Below are 15,336 nucleotides of genomic sequence, written 5' to 3'. Positions count from 1 at the left end.
TTTTTTTTGGTCCCTCAAGGTCATCCTATCTCTGGGTGTGGCAGGCACAAAGAGAGGAAGGCAAAGAGGAAGAAGAAAGAGAGAGAGAGAGTGTGTGTTACCCTGTGTGATTCTGCTTATGGTCTCTGTATTCCTGGATAGGGCCTGGATTGGTCAAGCAAGACTCAAGGAAATAAAATTATCAGGTAAGAGCAATTTTACTTTATTAATTTCATCTGCTAGACAGGTCCATTACTTTTGGGAGATACAAAAGCTACCGACTAGGTCGGGCGGAAGGAAGAAAGGGCTGTTCCAGATCCTGATCTCAAAGGCCAATGCCTCCTTCACCTGAACATCCAGCCTGTAGAGCTTGGAGAATGAGTGCAGGGATGACCAAGTGGCAACCCTGCAGATTTCACCTGGAGGAACCGATGATGCTTCTGCCCAGTCTGACACCTGCGCTCAAGTAGAGTGAGCATGGAGCACCACCGGCACTTGCCTTTATTGAGTATATAAGCCGAAGAGATGGTATCTTTGATCCACCTCGCTATTGAGGCCTTGGAAGCTGCTTCTCCCTTTCATGGTCTGCTGAAAAACACGAACAGCCTTTTGGAATTCCTAATGGACTTTGTCACATTTAAGTACCTTAATATCACCCGGCATGCATCCAATAGCTGAAGACTACTCTCCTCTCATTTACATTCCCTCCTCCTGAAAACTGGCAGCATCACTGTCTGATTCAGATGGAAGGGAGAACCTACGTTTGGAAGGAATGAGGATCCTGGCTTAAAGATAACTGAATGTGGGGATATTACTAAGTAGAGCTCTCTACATGAGCAGGCATGCAACTCCAAGATGAATCTGGCCAAGCATATTGATACCAGGAAGGTAACCTTTAATGACAGATCCTTGATGGATACTTGCTTCAAGGGCCAAAGAGCTCTCTTCACAATGCTCCATGGACCAAGTTAAGGGTGGTAGATGCATGCAACCGGCCTCCCAGTGAAGGTGGTTGAAAAAAAAAATAGTATCTGAATTTAGGAAAGAATGTGATAAATAAAGGGGATCTCTAAGGGAATGATGGGAATTATAAAGCTAAATTAATTGGGCAGATGGGCAGACTAGATGTGCCATATGGTCTTTTTCTGCCATCACGTTTCTGTTTCTAAGGTCCCATTGAGGAACGATCTGCCTTGAAGGGTGGTCATTTCCGCTTCGTCCCTCTCAGAAAGCACATCACATCTGAATGTGTAGCCCCTGTAGCAGGATAAGTCTTCCACCTTCACCCTCAAAGAATCAAGAACTAAGCCTTGTGCAGACCTTTTTGTAGAAAATCTAGGATTTGTGAGAAATTTGACTTCGATGGAGAAGTTCCATTTTCCTGGCAGTAGGACTAAAACAGTCTCCAAACCCTAATATCGGCTAACAAGGTTGGGTTCTTATGAGATTTCAGCATAGTTGCCACTACTGCCTGTGAGTATCCTCTGCTTTGCAGCTGAACTCTTTCAACGAGTCTGTAAGCTTGCCAGACCAACCCCATGTCTCTAGGAAGCTGCGGTAGTGTCCCTAAAAGCAGCTTTATTTGATTCACACAACATGGTCTCCTTAGTCAATGTGGGGCCACCAGTATTGCCTCTGAGGGGTGATTTTCCACCATCTTTATCACTTTGCCTATCAATGGCCAAGGCGGGATGTATACAGAAGACTGCCTTTAGGCCAAAGCTGGATCCTGCCTCCTACCATTGACAGAAGAACGAGTCTGCCTTGGTATTAGCTTGAGTCAACATTAAGCCCATCGCTGGTAGCCTCCATTGTTACACTATCATCTGGAATACCTCTCGGCTGAGCTCCCATTTTCCTAAGTCCAGATTGTTCCTGCTGAGAAAGTCTGCTCGCACATTTTCCCTTTCTGCTATGTGAAATGCTGACAACTGGGTCAGGTTTTTCTCTGCCCAAATGTGAATGTTGCTTACTTCCTCCACAACAAGCTTGGGACTACATGTGCCCATCTGCTTGTTCACTTATGCCACCACCATGGCACTATCTGAGAGGATTCTAGCTGCTTTTCATTCTTGCCTAGGTATGAAGACCTGAAGTGCCAACCTGATGGCTCTCAACTCCAGTCTGTTTATTGGACATAGCACTTCCTCTTCCCTCAAGACATCTGACCCTAGCAATATGCTCTCTCCGCCTGACCATGCTGGCATCTGTTGTTGGCATAATCCAGACAGGTGGTTCTAAGTGTACTCCTTTTATGAGGTTTTGAGATTCCAAACTCTCTTCCGCAGCTTGGGGCATCCATAGGTGGCAGTTGTAAATCTGGGAGGCTGATGACCAGTGGGACAGTATAGCCTGTTGCAACAGACAAACAGACACATATGTGCCTTGGCCCAGGGAACTAAATTTATCGTGGCTGTCATTAACCCTTGTAGCTAGAGGTAGCTGAATACCCTGGGAGCCTCTAGGGCACGAAACATCTTTACTTGTTCCATTATTTTGGAAATTCTTTTAGGTGGCAGGTACACTCGCCCTTCTCTTGTCTCAAAGAGCGCACCTAGAAACTCTAGCAACTGGGAAGATTCCAAGCTGTTCTTTGCATAGCTCACTACCCAGCCAAGCCTTTCTCGGTGCTGAACTAGTATGGCAGAAGCCTGCCAGCCTTCCTGGGTAGATTTCACTCTGATGAGCCAGTTATCCAAAGCGGGATGAACTATTATCTCTTGCATGCATAGGGCTGCTGCTTTCACCTTTATTACTTTGGTGAAGGTCCTCAGCACTGGACTGGCCTAAAACACAAAAGCGGAGACCTTAAAACAAAGGTCTCATGGGGATTTGAAGATAGTCCTCTGCCAGATCCAATGATGCCAGAAATTCTCCTTTTCTTACTGCCACCATGACCAAGTGGAGGGTCTTCATCTTGAAATGGGGTACCCTTAAACACCCGTTGACCCCTTTTTGGTCCAGGATGGGCTGAAAGGTACCATCCTTTGGTACTATAAAATAAATTGAATATGTCCCTTGTTCCTTTTCCTGGGGTGGGCCTGGGACTTCAGCTTCCAAGTCCCACAACTCAGTGTTTCCCAGTCCTGTCCTGGAGACATCTAACCAATCAGGATATCCATAATAAACATGCATGAGATAGATTTGCATACATTGGCGACCGTAAGTATGCAAATTATCTCATGTACATTCATTGTGGTAATCCTGAAAACCTGCCGGGTTAGGTATGCCTCCAGGAGAGGATTGGGAAACACTGCTGTAGTCTTTTGATTTATGATATGCAGGGAGAAATCATAAATATGTTTGGTACTGGGAGATGCACTCAGCTGTGTACCCCTTTGAGATTTTATCCAGGACCCACAGGTCTGTCGTAATCTGGGCCCACTCTATTTAATACTGCACCAGGCACCTGGCTAACATCATTGTAGAGAACAACACCTGCCTGCAACTGTAAGCAAGTCTGTTCTTGGCCTCTTGACCCCGCAAAAGGATTGGGATTTACTTTTTGATGTGTATGCTGCTGCCATGCCCGGCACTTTATCCTTGCATTGGTATTTAAGCTGCTGTTTTCTAAAGCCACGTCTCCTTGGGCACCTTTTGTCCTCCAGGAGTCTTTGGGACTTGGTTTCACCTAACTCCTGTATCGGAGTTTCTCCAAGTCTTCCCCACATAGGATCGGAGTTTCTCCAAGTCTTCCCCACATAGGAGTTCCCCCCCCCCACCCTAATGAGGAGCTTACACAGGTGTGACTTGAATGCTGAGTCCGCTGCCCAGTTATGGAGCCAGAGCAGGCTCCTGGTTGTCACTCTGGAAGTGACTGTCTTCAAGGTGAGCCTAATCAATCCATACAAAATATCTACTACCGATCCCAGATGTGCAGTTTCCTCTCGGGCAACTGCTGCACCCAACGTAAGGCTGTTCATGTCACATAGCCACCTCAAGGTGAGGCCTGAATTGCCATGGTCCCTGTGGAGAAGGCCTGTTTAAGGACTGCTTTCCATCCTGAGGGTCCACTAACGCTGTACCTCCCTTTACTGGGTTGGTAGTTCTATAAGCCACTTCCAATTACCAGTTCATCCACCTTAGGTACCCACAACAGCTTGTTCCTTTCCTCTGCAGGGAGGGGGTACAATTTCCTCAGCACTCTGTCACTTGTTAACCTCTTTAGGGGAGTCCCATTCTGCTAGAATCATCCATTTTAGAGCCTTATACAATGGAATGGATCTTGATAGCTTCCTAATTCCTTGAAGGATGGGGTCCCCTTCCATTAAGTCATCTGCCTTAGAGCTTGAAATTTGTAAAGATATCTGTACACTAGAAAAGAGGACTGCAAGCTCCTCTTCCAGGAACAATCTGACTATCGAGGAATCCTCCTCCTCTGCTAACACTCCCCTTCCTCCTGGGAGGTTAGAAGTGCACTTGGCCCTGACTCATAAACAACCAGGCCTTCTCAGTTGAATCCGATGTGGCAGTCATCACAGGAGAAGCCTTGAGTCCTGTCATATCCCACAGGCATTTAAGCATTGCCTCTTTGTCTTCCAAATCCTAGTTGAGGGACTTTACATCCCCTAGGTAGCTGGGCGTCTGCAATATACAGAAAACCTGATGCATCACAAGTGCAAAATCCAGGGAAAAAACCCCATAACGTGAACCTTTGCTGGGTCTCAGGCCAAGACCCTGCTCCTGGCTTACCTCATTACCCCCAGGCCCTCTCCAACACCTCTTTCTATCAAGGAAACTACTGGGCCTGGTTGTCCTGGGTGGAATACCTCCTCTTCCCCTATAGTGAGGGGAGGAACATCAGCTTCTGGCCATCCAGCGATCCTTCCTCCACATGGGGAGGACACTGGGCCCTTCCAGAGATACCACCCCTGGGCCACTATCACAAGTGGGACAGATGGAGCCAGCCATGCTGGGCACCTTCTATGCCCCTCAGGAGCAGTATCTGCATCCTAGGATCATTTCTAACTCTTATTTGTGTGGGCTGTCTGGCTGAGTTACTCAACTGCAAGCTACACTGCCGCTGGTGTGTTTGTTTTTAAATGTTGTCGTGGATCCCATGATCTAGTCTCTTCCTAAAGAGCAGCATGATAGGGCGGTTCTGTCCCCCTTCCCGATTCTCTGGAACACAGTAGGCTGTTTGCTGGGTTAGTGCTGCCTGGCGCAGTCACGGCTTTAGGCTCCTCTCTCCAGCACTTGCCTTAGTTTTTATTTTTTTATTTTGCAAGCTTTGCTGAACACCACCTCTGGGGTAGACAGAGGAGCTGAGACCCTGCAGAAGAAGGGCTGACAAAAAGGGGAGGGAGAGAGAGAGACCTCAGGCCTTTTTTTTTTTTCTTTTTTATGGCCAGGTCCTCTAGGATCCTCTACTCCCTAGGGAATGAGGGCTCCCCCTGGGGGGGGATCCTTGGCCCCTTGGAATCTGGGAAGCCACCCATAGGAGCCTGTGACCAGGGGAAGCAACCCCGCAAAGTTGTGGCTCCGGGAGCTCAAAATGCTCTACAAGGTAAGGACTGCACCCTTACTCTGGGAGCTGCAGGAGACAGATACTGCTGGCAAAGGCCTAGGACCAGGAGTGAGGTCATGGAAAGGGTGTGTCCTCTGTTTCCCCCGCAGCTGAGGATGAGGAAATCCCAAGAGTAATGAGGTGATCTAACCACAAAGAGGAAGTGGGCTTGTAGCCACTTTAAAAAGAGGCATTCCCAAAGGTGTGTTTGTCAGTGAAGATAAACGGCATACATACATTTATGCTATTTTACCCCCTCTTGGCTGCCTTCTCACATACCCATGTAATTTCTCTGAAAAATAGCTCCAGAGTGCACCTGTTAAAAGCGCACATGAACTTTACCAAGAGGCCTGCTAGTTAAAGCCACCAGCTATGCATGAGGCCTTGATAATTGATCCTCCTGCTCATAATTTGCAAGGATTAAGCTAATCCAATAAAAGGTCTCTCCTACCACTTGTTTGTGCAACTCCAACGTTACTCTCTGCATCAATGGCAGGGGGTGGCAGGAAATTTGAATCAAACAGTTACCAACAAGGGCCCTGAACTTGGTGGTCGGTGAAACAGCTAAGTATGGGAAAATATGTGGGAGCTTGCTGGGCAGACTGGATGGGCCGATTGGTCTTTTTCTGCCGTCATTTCTATGTTATTTTTCTGTGTCCAAGTGAATTGACAAGGCAAGCATGCTCCATTGCTCAGCAAGCACTTGTACTACGAAGACTGAGCAGCTTGAAGGACAGTTTAAGCAGTAATTTTTCAGGTCCAGATAAACAAAGAAATGATGAGGAAAACATTCTTCCACAGCCATCCATCACCCTTTGCTGGAGGGAGGGAGGGGGGGGGGGGGGAGTCCTCGGTGGGTCTGCGGAGTAACTGAGGCAGAGACTTGGGCTGGCTGCTCACTGCAGGTGGCTCTTCCTCTTGCTGAATGAAAACATCAACAACAAAACTCCTATTCATTTCAATTGTCCCCTCTGGATCAATTATCCAGGAGCTGGCACAAAGCACGAGGCATGTCCTGCTTTGCTGAGATTTAAAAAAAAAAAAAAAATGTGGTTTGAATAAGTCCAGCACAAGCTGAAGGATGTAACTGCTAAGAAGAAACGCCTCGGTACGCTTCCCCTCCACAATCTTCATGGTGATAACCGGTGCAGGCTGTTCAGGATAGAAACTGGTCAATCCAATCTATCAGATTTTGCATTTTTTTTTTTTTGGAGGACAATGCAAAAAGCAGAAACATAGGGCAAAGGATCAAATCTTGGGATTATGAAAGCACATTCATTGTGGATTATCAATGACAGACCCCAAATGTCTGATCTGATAATACTCAATTAAAAGTTGCCTCTCCACAGTTTAACCTCAGCTGTCTTTAATCCTCACTTATGGCCTTCTTGCCTTGCTGTTTTAACTCAAAGACTCTCATTTGTATTTTTTTTTTTAATTGTGCATCCTGTCTGCCTTGACTAGACTGTAAACGCCAAGGGTAGGGACTGTCCACTATGTGTATCTGTATAATGCTGCGTACATCTGGTATGCACCACACAAAGGGTGAGAGTATTGTTTATTTATTTAGTTAAAAAATGTTTAACCTATACATTTCTGTAGAAGTTCACAGTGGTTTACAGATGTTAAATACATAAAAAGTGTTCAAATAGAAATTACAGAAACTATACAAACAAGCATAAGGCAAAGCCTATCTGATCATGGTTAGTAGTGCAAACGCAGAGTCCTTAATGTTGTGCCAGTATACCTACTTATTGTAATAGTGTGCCCAATATTTGGGGAATTCCATGAGCTATGCTTTATCTGGAGGGGTGAGTCTTGAAGAGAAATTACATGGATCCTGAGAAACCTCTGGTCTACCCAGGGGCGGATTCTGGATGAAGATCGGCCCCGGGGATTTGCTGCCCAGGCTGGCCCAGTTGATACCCCGTGGTCTGCCGAGTGCGGCTCTGTCATGGTTGCGCTCGGCAGACCACATGATGAGCGACCGGCCCACCGGGGGATGCCCGATCCCCTGATAGGCCAATCTGCCCCTGGGACTACCTAAACATGAGCAATTTATAGTCAAGGCTTCAAACAAGTCAGATGAGACAGATAACCAGATATACAAATTAACTTTAACAGACTTACTAAAAATAACCCAAACAGAACTCATGATTATTCTTCCGGGATGGCCTATGTTGCAGGATATCTCTGGTGCAAAGAATATGAAGACTTACTTTTCAATAATATATTAGGGATGTGAATCGTTTTTTGACGATTTAAAATATCGTCCGATATATTTTAAATCGTCAAAAATCGTTAGGGCCACGATACAATACCAATTCCCCCGATTTATCGTCAAAAAATCGTAAATCGGGGGAAGGGGGAGGGCAGGAAAACCGGCACACTAAAACCCCCTAAAACCCACCCCCGACCCTTTAAATTAAATCCCCCACCCTCCCGAACCCCCCCCCCCCAAATGCATTAAATTACCTGGGAGTCCTCCGTAGCGGCGGTCCGTGGCTAAATCGGGGGAAGGGGGAGAGCACGAAAACCGGCACACTAGATCGTGAGGTCTTCAGCTGGCACCATTTTTCAAAATGGCCGCCGCAAAATGGCGGCGGCCATAGACGAAAACGATTCGACGCAAGAGGTCGTTCCGGACCCCCGCTGGACTTTTGGCAAGTCTTGTGGGGGTCAGGAGGCCCCCCCAAGCTGGCCAAAAGTTCCTGGGGGTCCAGCGTGGGTCAAGGAGCGATTTCCTGCCGCGAATTGTTTTCCATACGGAAAATGGCGCCGGCAGGAGATCGACTGCAGGAGGTCGTTCAGCGAGGTCCGGAAATCTCGCGAGGGTTCCGGACCTCGCTGAACGACCTCCTGCAGTCGATCTCCTGCCGGCGCCATTTTCCGTATGGAAAACGATTCGCGGCAGGAAATCGCTCCTTGACCCCCGCTGGACCCCCAGGAACTTTTGGCCAGCTTGGGGGGGGCCTCCTGACCCCCACAAGACTTGCCAAAAGTCCAGCGGGGGTCCGGAACGACCTCTTGCGTCGAATCGTTTTCGTCTATGGCCGCCACCATTTTGAAAAATGGCGCCTGCTGAAGACCTCACGATCTAGTGTGCCGGTTTTCGTGCTCTCCCCCTTCCCCCGATTTAGCCACGGACCGCCGCTACGGAGGACTCCCAGGTAATTTAAGGCATTTGGGGGGGGGGGGATTTAATTTAAAGGGTCGGGGGTGGGTTTTAGGGGGTTTTAGTGTGCCGGCTCACGATTTTAACGATTATGACGATACTTTACACACACAAACGGCAACAATACGATTCCCTCCCCCTCCCAGCCGAAATCGATCGTTAAGACGATCGAGGACACGATTCACATCTCTATAATATATATATTTTAATGATAACTTCTCCCCTAAAGTCTTAAGATTTTGCCCTGATTTGTTTTTCTTCCAGCCAGGATGGAAGACTGAGCTCTTTCCATAAATACTTGATGACTTTGTATAGCATATTATTAATTTCTATCTGTACAGTTTTATTTATTAAATGGTATTATTAGTGAGGCTCTTACTAGCTAGGCACAAGCAGCACTGAAAGCTTATAAGATACAAATTCAAACACCATATTCCTAATTAGGACTAATACATACCTCGGGTTCTATCTTAATAAGGGCAATGTCCAGCTTCTGGTCAATGTCCTTGACCTTTGCGTCATAACGAGTTCCATCCTTGACTTCCACTTTGATCCTCTGTTTGTTGGTGAGGACATGTGCGTTAGTGACAATTAGCCCATCCTCTGACACGATGAAGCCAGAGCCGCTGGACACTGCAATATCCTGACCAATGAAGGACAGCCTGTCCAAGAGAAGACACAGGAGTCCTTAACTCAGCCCCAAAGGGCCACACTAACCAGACATTCCAGCACACTGAGTTTACCCCCTTTTCTAATTTCATGTGTAATGAGCTATGCTATGTATTAAGGACAACCCTGGTTTAAAAAAAAGCAAAGAATTTTAAAATAAAAAATAAGCATTGTACCTTAGCAAAAAAAAAAAAAAAAAAAAATTCCATGAGTTTTAAAACATATTTATAGAAGCTTTCCAACCTCAGAAACTCAGTTTTGCTACAGATGGAATTTTCCCAGAGGATGTACAGGAATAATATACATGATATAGCACATATGGTACTAAAATATAACATGCAGGGTTGCAATGCATTCAATCAGAGAAAATCACTTTCATATTAAAAGTTATTCTCTGTCTCTCTCTTCAGTCTAAGAGCTTTTCCCCACCCAGCAATGCTCCCCGCTCCTGTAACAGCTCCCTGCTAGCCTCCAGAGAAGATATCAGAGGGCAGTTGAGTATGCAAATTAAGTCACCACCACTACACTTAAAATGTGTTTTCTGCTTTGAAGGGCATGTCGCACTATATTGTGGCATGAGACATACTTGGGGAAACCTCCATGGCATTTTGAAAGGGAGCAGCTGAAACAACTCATGCATCTCTTTACCTGCGGAAGAGCTCCAGATGCACCACTGCAGGGGCAATCTTGTCCACCACATCGGCAATAAAATTAAACTTGTACCTCAAGCTATCAGGGTGATGGGAGCCTGGAAGAAATTACGCTTGTTACTGCCAGCTCTGTAGTATCTTGTTCCTGTTACATGCCTCAGGACTGTGACAGAAAGCAGTATATACTTTATTTTATTTATTTTTTACAATCAAAGTGGTAAATAAATTGTACTTTACAATCCATGTCAGCCTCTCCTGCAGCTTCACATACTGTACAGCCTGAATCACTTAAGGTTTTTCTTCCATCCTTTGTCTATGGGGAAAGATCTTGAATCAGGTCCTAAATAATCTTTTTCCAGCATTAAAGAAGCCTTGCATTTGCCAATATGTTTCATGCTAAGAACCTCTACTACTGTTTTTAACTGATTGCCGAATGTCCAAGCATGAGACTCACACACATCATATTCCATCACTGAAATAACTGGTTTCAAGCTTCATTTTAATTCAGTGCGTGAAGGCAGGGATCAATTCACTGCAGTTTAGTAACAAGTAATCTTTCGGCTACAGGTAATATAATTCTCTGTAGCTAGTGCCAGCAGAAATTCCATGGGAGATTATAAACTATCTCATAATGAACAGAGAAATTTGATTTTAAAAAAAGTTTATAGCAGGATTGGAAGGAATTCAACCCCATTTTTGGACATAAGGTGCCCACATAACTCCATGTCATGAGGGAGAGGCTAAGCCAGTCCTGATTTTACCTCACAGAATTTCTGGACTTGTAGTTCCAAGATACAGTGGGGTGAAACAAAGCCTGTGCCTCATGCTGTGGTGCTATCTGGTTATCTTAACCATAATGCACAGATGTTTGTGTATGTGCGTGCATGCTGGTGATTTCCCTCAGGGTGAAGAAAGCCCCCTACATACAAAGAGAAATAGGATCCGAGAAAAAGGGAATTTTTTTTTTTAATGTACCAGCACGAGTGTGTGGCAATGGTTTTCTAAGCACTTTTACTGGGAAAGGTCTTGCAATGACTGGTATGATCAGGTCACAAGCCCACACATGCACCAGTCCCTGAAACACTCAGGTATTTCCCCTGCAGACACACAATACATCCTGTCAAGTTATATAGAAAAATCAATCACTGAATATAAGCAGTACAAATATGCTGGTGGCACCACGTCTCCCCTCAAGACCTCTATACTTTTAACCCCTTGCAAGTTCTTAATTATCATTTCTTCTCCAACTCTTTTCCTCTCATGTGAGGTCCACTGTCCTAGTCAGCCTCTGCCAGGCTAACCAGTCAAGCACGCTTCTCTTGCACGAGCCATAATCAGGGGTGGATTGAAGGAAAATATCGACTAGGGGGATTTTTTTTTAAATAAAAACCAGCCCAATGTTTATCTGACCGACTCTCTCGTGTACTATCTTTGCACAAATAAGCAAAAGATCTCCAACATAAATTACACATTTTTCCTAAATAACTAAGAAGTAGATCATACCCTAGATCAGAAGTGAGCAAACTGAGTTGCAGTCCCTTTTCCATCCATGCAATCTATTGAGGCTCCCACAAGTTTGTTTATTCCAGATTTCTAGATTCCTGGTCTGGTCTTAAAGTTTTTTGCCAACCAATCAGCTCTTAAACCAACTTCCAAGTAATGAGACAACATCTCAGACACACATACTCCTCTGTCACACTCTCTCTCTGGATGTAACTTTGTGTCCTTGAGCGATAGTGTGTGTGTGTCTTTGCATCAGAGAGAAAGGCACTCCCACACACACTTTACATCAGAGAGAAAGGTACCACCCCCACACACACTTTACATCAGAGAGAAAGGTACCACCCCCACACACACACTTTACATCAGAGAGAAAGGTACCACCCCCACACACACACTTTACATCAGAGAGAAAGGTACCACCCCCACACACACACTTTACATCAGAGAGAAAAGCACCCCCCCCACACACATTTTACATCAGAGAGAAAGGCACTCCCCACACACTTTACATCAGAGTGTGTGTGGTCGGGTGTCTTTCTCTTTGACACAAAGATACACTTATTTACTCTCTTTCTCAGACATACACATTCTGCTGTTCTTGTGCTCACATAGTGAGTGTCCCAACCCCAGCACTGCCGTATCAATATATAAAATTCATGCTAGCCACCAGCCCTTCTCCAGTCCCCCTTCCATTCTTAGCACCCTCATTCTCCAGGAGACTCACTGGTTCCACAGCCTGCTGCTCCTCTCAGAACTCAGCCCAGTCACTTCAGAAAGAAGCCTCACCAATAGAGATGTGAATCGGATGGCCCGATCGTTTCGGGTTTCCTTATCGGGGAACTGAGGGAAATTTTGTATTTCCTGTTTTTTTTTTCTTCCAGCAACAGAATTTTGGGTTAGCACGCACTAACATTTCAATGTAAGCGCGCACTAAGGGGAGTTAGCACACGGTAACCCCGAAAAACGAAATTTCCCGAAATTTCGGGAAAATGTCCTTCATTTTTCAGGTTGGCCGAAACATGATGAATTAGACAATTTTGTTGAAATTGTTTAATTCGTCCTAGACGAATGCACATCCCTACTCACCAACACTGCACAGGCACATCCTCTTTGCTTACCCCCTCTCTTTCTGTGACTGTAGCTTGTCTCTACTTCCCCACTGCTGTTGATGCCTCTCTAGCACATTCTCAATGACTGGGCTATACAGAGTCTGCTGAATTTATGGTTCCCCAGGCTCTGCTCTGCCTACCTAGTCCAGGTGGAGGGGTACCAGAAGTGATCCATGCTGTTCCTCTAAGGTTTAAAAAAAAAAAAAAGAAAAGTAAAGTAAGCTCTGGCCTAGGGAGAGCCACTCACCCAAAACACCACAGCTCAAGGCAGAATCTTGCTTTCCCACGTGGAGCCAGTGCAGCCAGGGCTAGTGCAAAGGTATTAGCCACCAGAAGCAAACCCTAACACCCTTGCATCTTCACAGCCTAGCCCTCTCAACACACAAAAATTATGCATTTATAATAACATATTTTACATGAGAAAGGACATTCAAAGTATAGCCTTCTGAGGTAAAAATATAATCGTTCTCGTATCCAAGGCCAGCAGGGGTCCCCAAGGCTCATCACTTTCCCCAATATTGTTCAACATCTACTTACTACCTTTATGTAATATTCTGTCTGCATGAAATGTCCATTTCAAAATATAGGCGGACGATATACAACTTTTTGTCCCATACAAATCCTCCTGAGATGAAACACTTTCTATTGTGCAAATCTACATCAAAACTATAGAAAAATGGATGGCTCATAGCAGTCTAAAACTAAATGCGAAAAAATAGAAGTTGTACTTCTAAGCTTCGTTGAGAACCCAATCAATAGTCCACCGTTGCATATTATGATAGATAATGAACATATTTATTTATTTATTTAGCATTTTTCTATACCGACTTTCCAATAACAAAATTATTGATCAATTCGGTTTACATTTTAAACAATAACAACAATGACAAGTAAATGTCTTACAATGAACAGGTCGAATTAACTTGGATTAAGATATATGGGGGTAATAACATAATTAACATGAGCGGTGCCTAATATAGGCTAGAGGTTGGGTTTTGATAATAGACTGCCAAAGATAATAGACTGCCAAAGATCATGTGATTTCTAGAGAAGATCTATGTAGTTCTTTAGCACTAAGCAAGCACGTAGTTAGGGAGACACATTGGATTCAAACCTCTCTCTGTCTTGTCACATGTCTTGTCTCTCTGTCTTGTCACATGTCTTGTCACAACTTTTCATGAAGACTGTAATCTGTAAGCACCTGTATTTATTATAAGAATTTGTATTTACTATTTATATTTATTATTTAGCTATTAACATTGTTCTGTTACCACTTGGTACTATTTCTCTCCTTTACCTCAAACTAAGTTCCTACTAAGTTAGCCATGTTATTTATACCCAATCGTTGGATGTAATTGTATATTTGTTTAATTGTTCAATCTGTTTGATGTAATTTTCTGTTCCTTGTTCTGTGTAAACCGAAGTGGTATGCACTAGTGCATGAACTCCGGTATATAAAAGCCTTTAAATAAATAAAATAAATAAATACATTTCTAAAACTGTTAAAAATGATTTTTATAAACTACACTTACTAAAATGTTTAAAACCATTACTGTATGCTCAAGATTTTCATCTGGTCCTTCAGTCATTAGTATTTCCAGGTCTTGATTACTATAACGGTTTGTATTTAGGTTTACCAAAGTCAACAATTAAATCGCTACAGTTAATACAAAATAATGCTCGTATTCTTACAGGTACGCCTTTAAAACAGCACATTACTCAGATTGTATGTAAACTGCATTGGCTGCCTATCACATATCGAATTTTGTACAAAATACTGACCATAATTCACTCATTATTAAATAACCCTAACTCCTCCTGGCTTTGCTCTATCTTGAATATACAAACCCTCTAGAGAGCTTCAATCCTCAAATATGAGCCTTTTGGACATTCCTTCTGTCAGATTAGCAAGACTAAACATTACCCGTCAAAGAGCTTTTTCTGTAGCAGGGCCTATACATTGGAATGCTTTACCTAATGCCCTACGCCAAATCTCAAATAGTAAGGATTTCAAAAAATCATTAAAAACATCTCTCTTTAGAGAAACATTCAGAGCCACTGACTAAGAGACCAGGCAGCTTTCCTTGTTCTATTATTCTGTGCTTATAATGACTTTTATTCTTCCTGTTTTTTTCTATCTTTTATGTTTGTTAAATGTAAAGTTAACTTAAGTTTATTTTAATATTTTAGGTATAAGGATATTAATAATATTGATATTGATATGTTACTATGTATTTGTATTCATACTTTTATTATTATTTATTTTTACTTTCACTTTATGAAAGTTTAGTATTTATTATTTTTATGTTCAATGTTGTAAACAGTTTTTGTTCAAATTTATTTGCTAAAGACGGTATATAAAAAGTCTTAAATAAAAAATAAATACATTTACAACAACATGTGGTTAGAGCAGCAGGGTGCAAACTGGAAAAGTCAGGGTTTAAATCCCACTGATACTCTTTGTGACTTTGGCAAGTTTCTTCACCCTCCATTGCCTCAGGTATAAAATTAGGGTCCTATTTACTAAGCATTTTTCCCATAGACACAAAATGGGAACAAATCTTTAGTAATTAGATTGTAAGCCCTCTGGGGACAGATAAATACCTATTGTACTCAAATATAATTTGCCTTGAGCTACCAATAACAAGGTGTGAGCCAAATCCAAATAATTACAAAAATAATATTAAAAAAGATACTTGGCCTATTGTAACATGTGTTGGGTAGGGGCTTGGCTCTCAGAAATTC

At 43.7% G+C, this 15,336-nt stretch overlaps 1 protein-coding gene across 1 annotated transcript in view; it reads right to left on the bottom strand.

The window, feature by feature from the left end:
- Window positions 1-15,336, bottom strand: part of HTRA4 (HtrA serine peptidase 4) — a 53,104-nt gene that overhangs the window by 22,568 nt on the left and 15,200 nt on the right. The window contains exons 2-3 of the mRNA XM_029603954.1: window positions 9,978-10,077; window positions 9,118-9,322 (exon numbers count right to left, since the gene is read on the bottom strand). Coding sequence (XP_029459814.1) covers window positions 9,118-9,322; window positions 9,978-10,077 — 305 coding nt within the window. The remainder of the gene's footprint in view (window positions 1-9,117; window positions 9,323-9,977; window positions 10,078-15,336) is intronic.

Source organism: Rhinatrema bivittatum, chromosome 5 (genome assembly GCF_901001135.1).
Source record: "Rhinatrema bivittatum chromosome 5, aRhiBiv1.1, whole genome shotgun sequence".
NCBI lineage: Eukaryota > Metazoa > Chordata > Amphibia > Gymnophiona > Rhinatrematidae > Rhinatrema > Rhinatrema bivittatum.
This window is presented reverse-complemented; position numbering and strand designations above follow the sequence as displayed.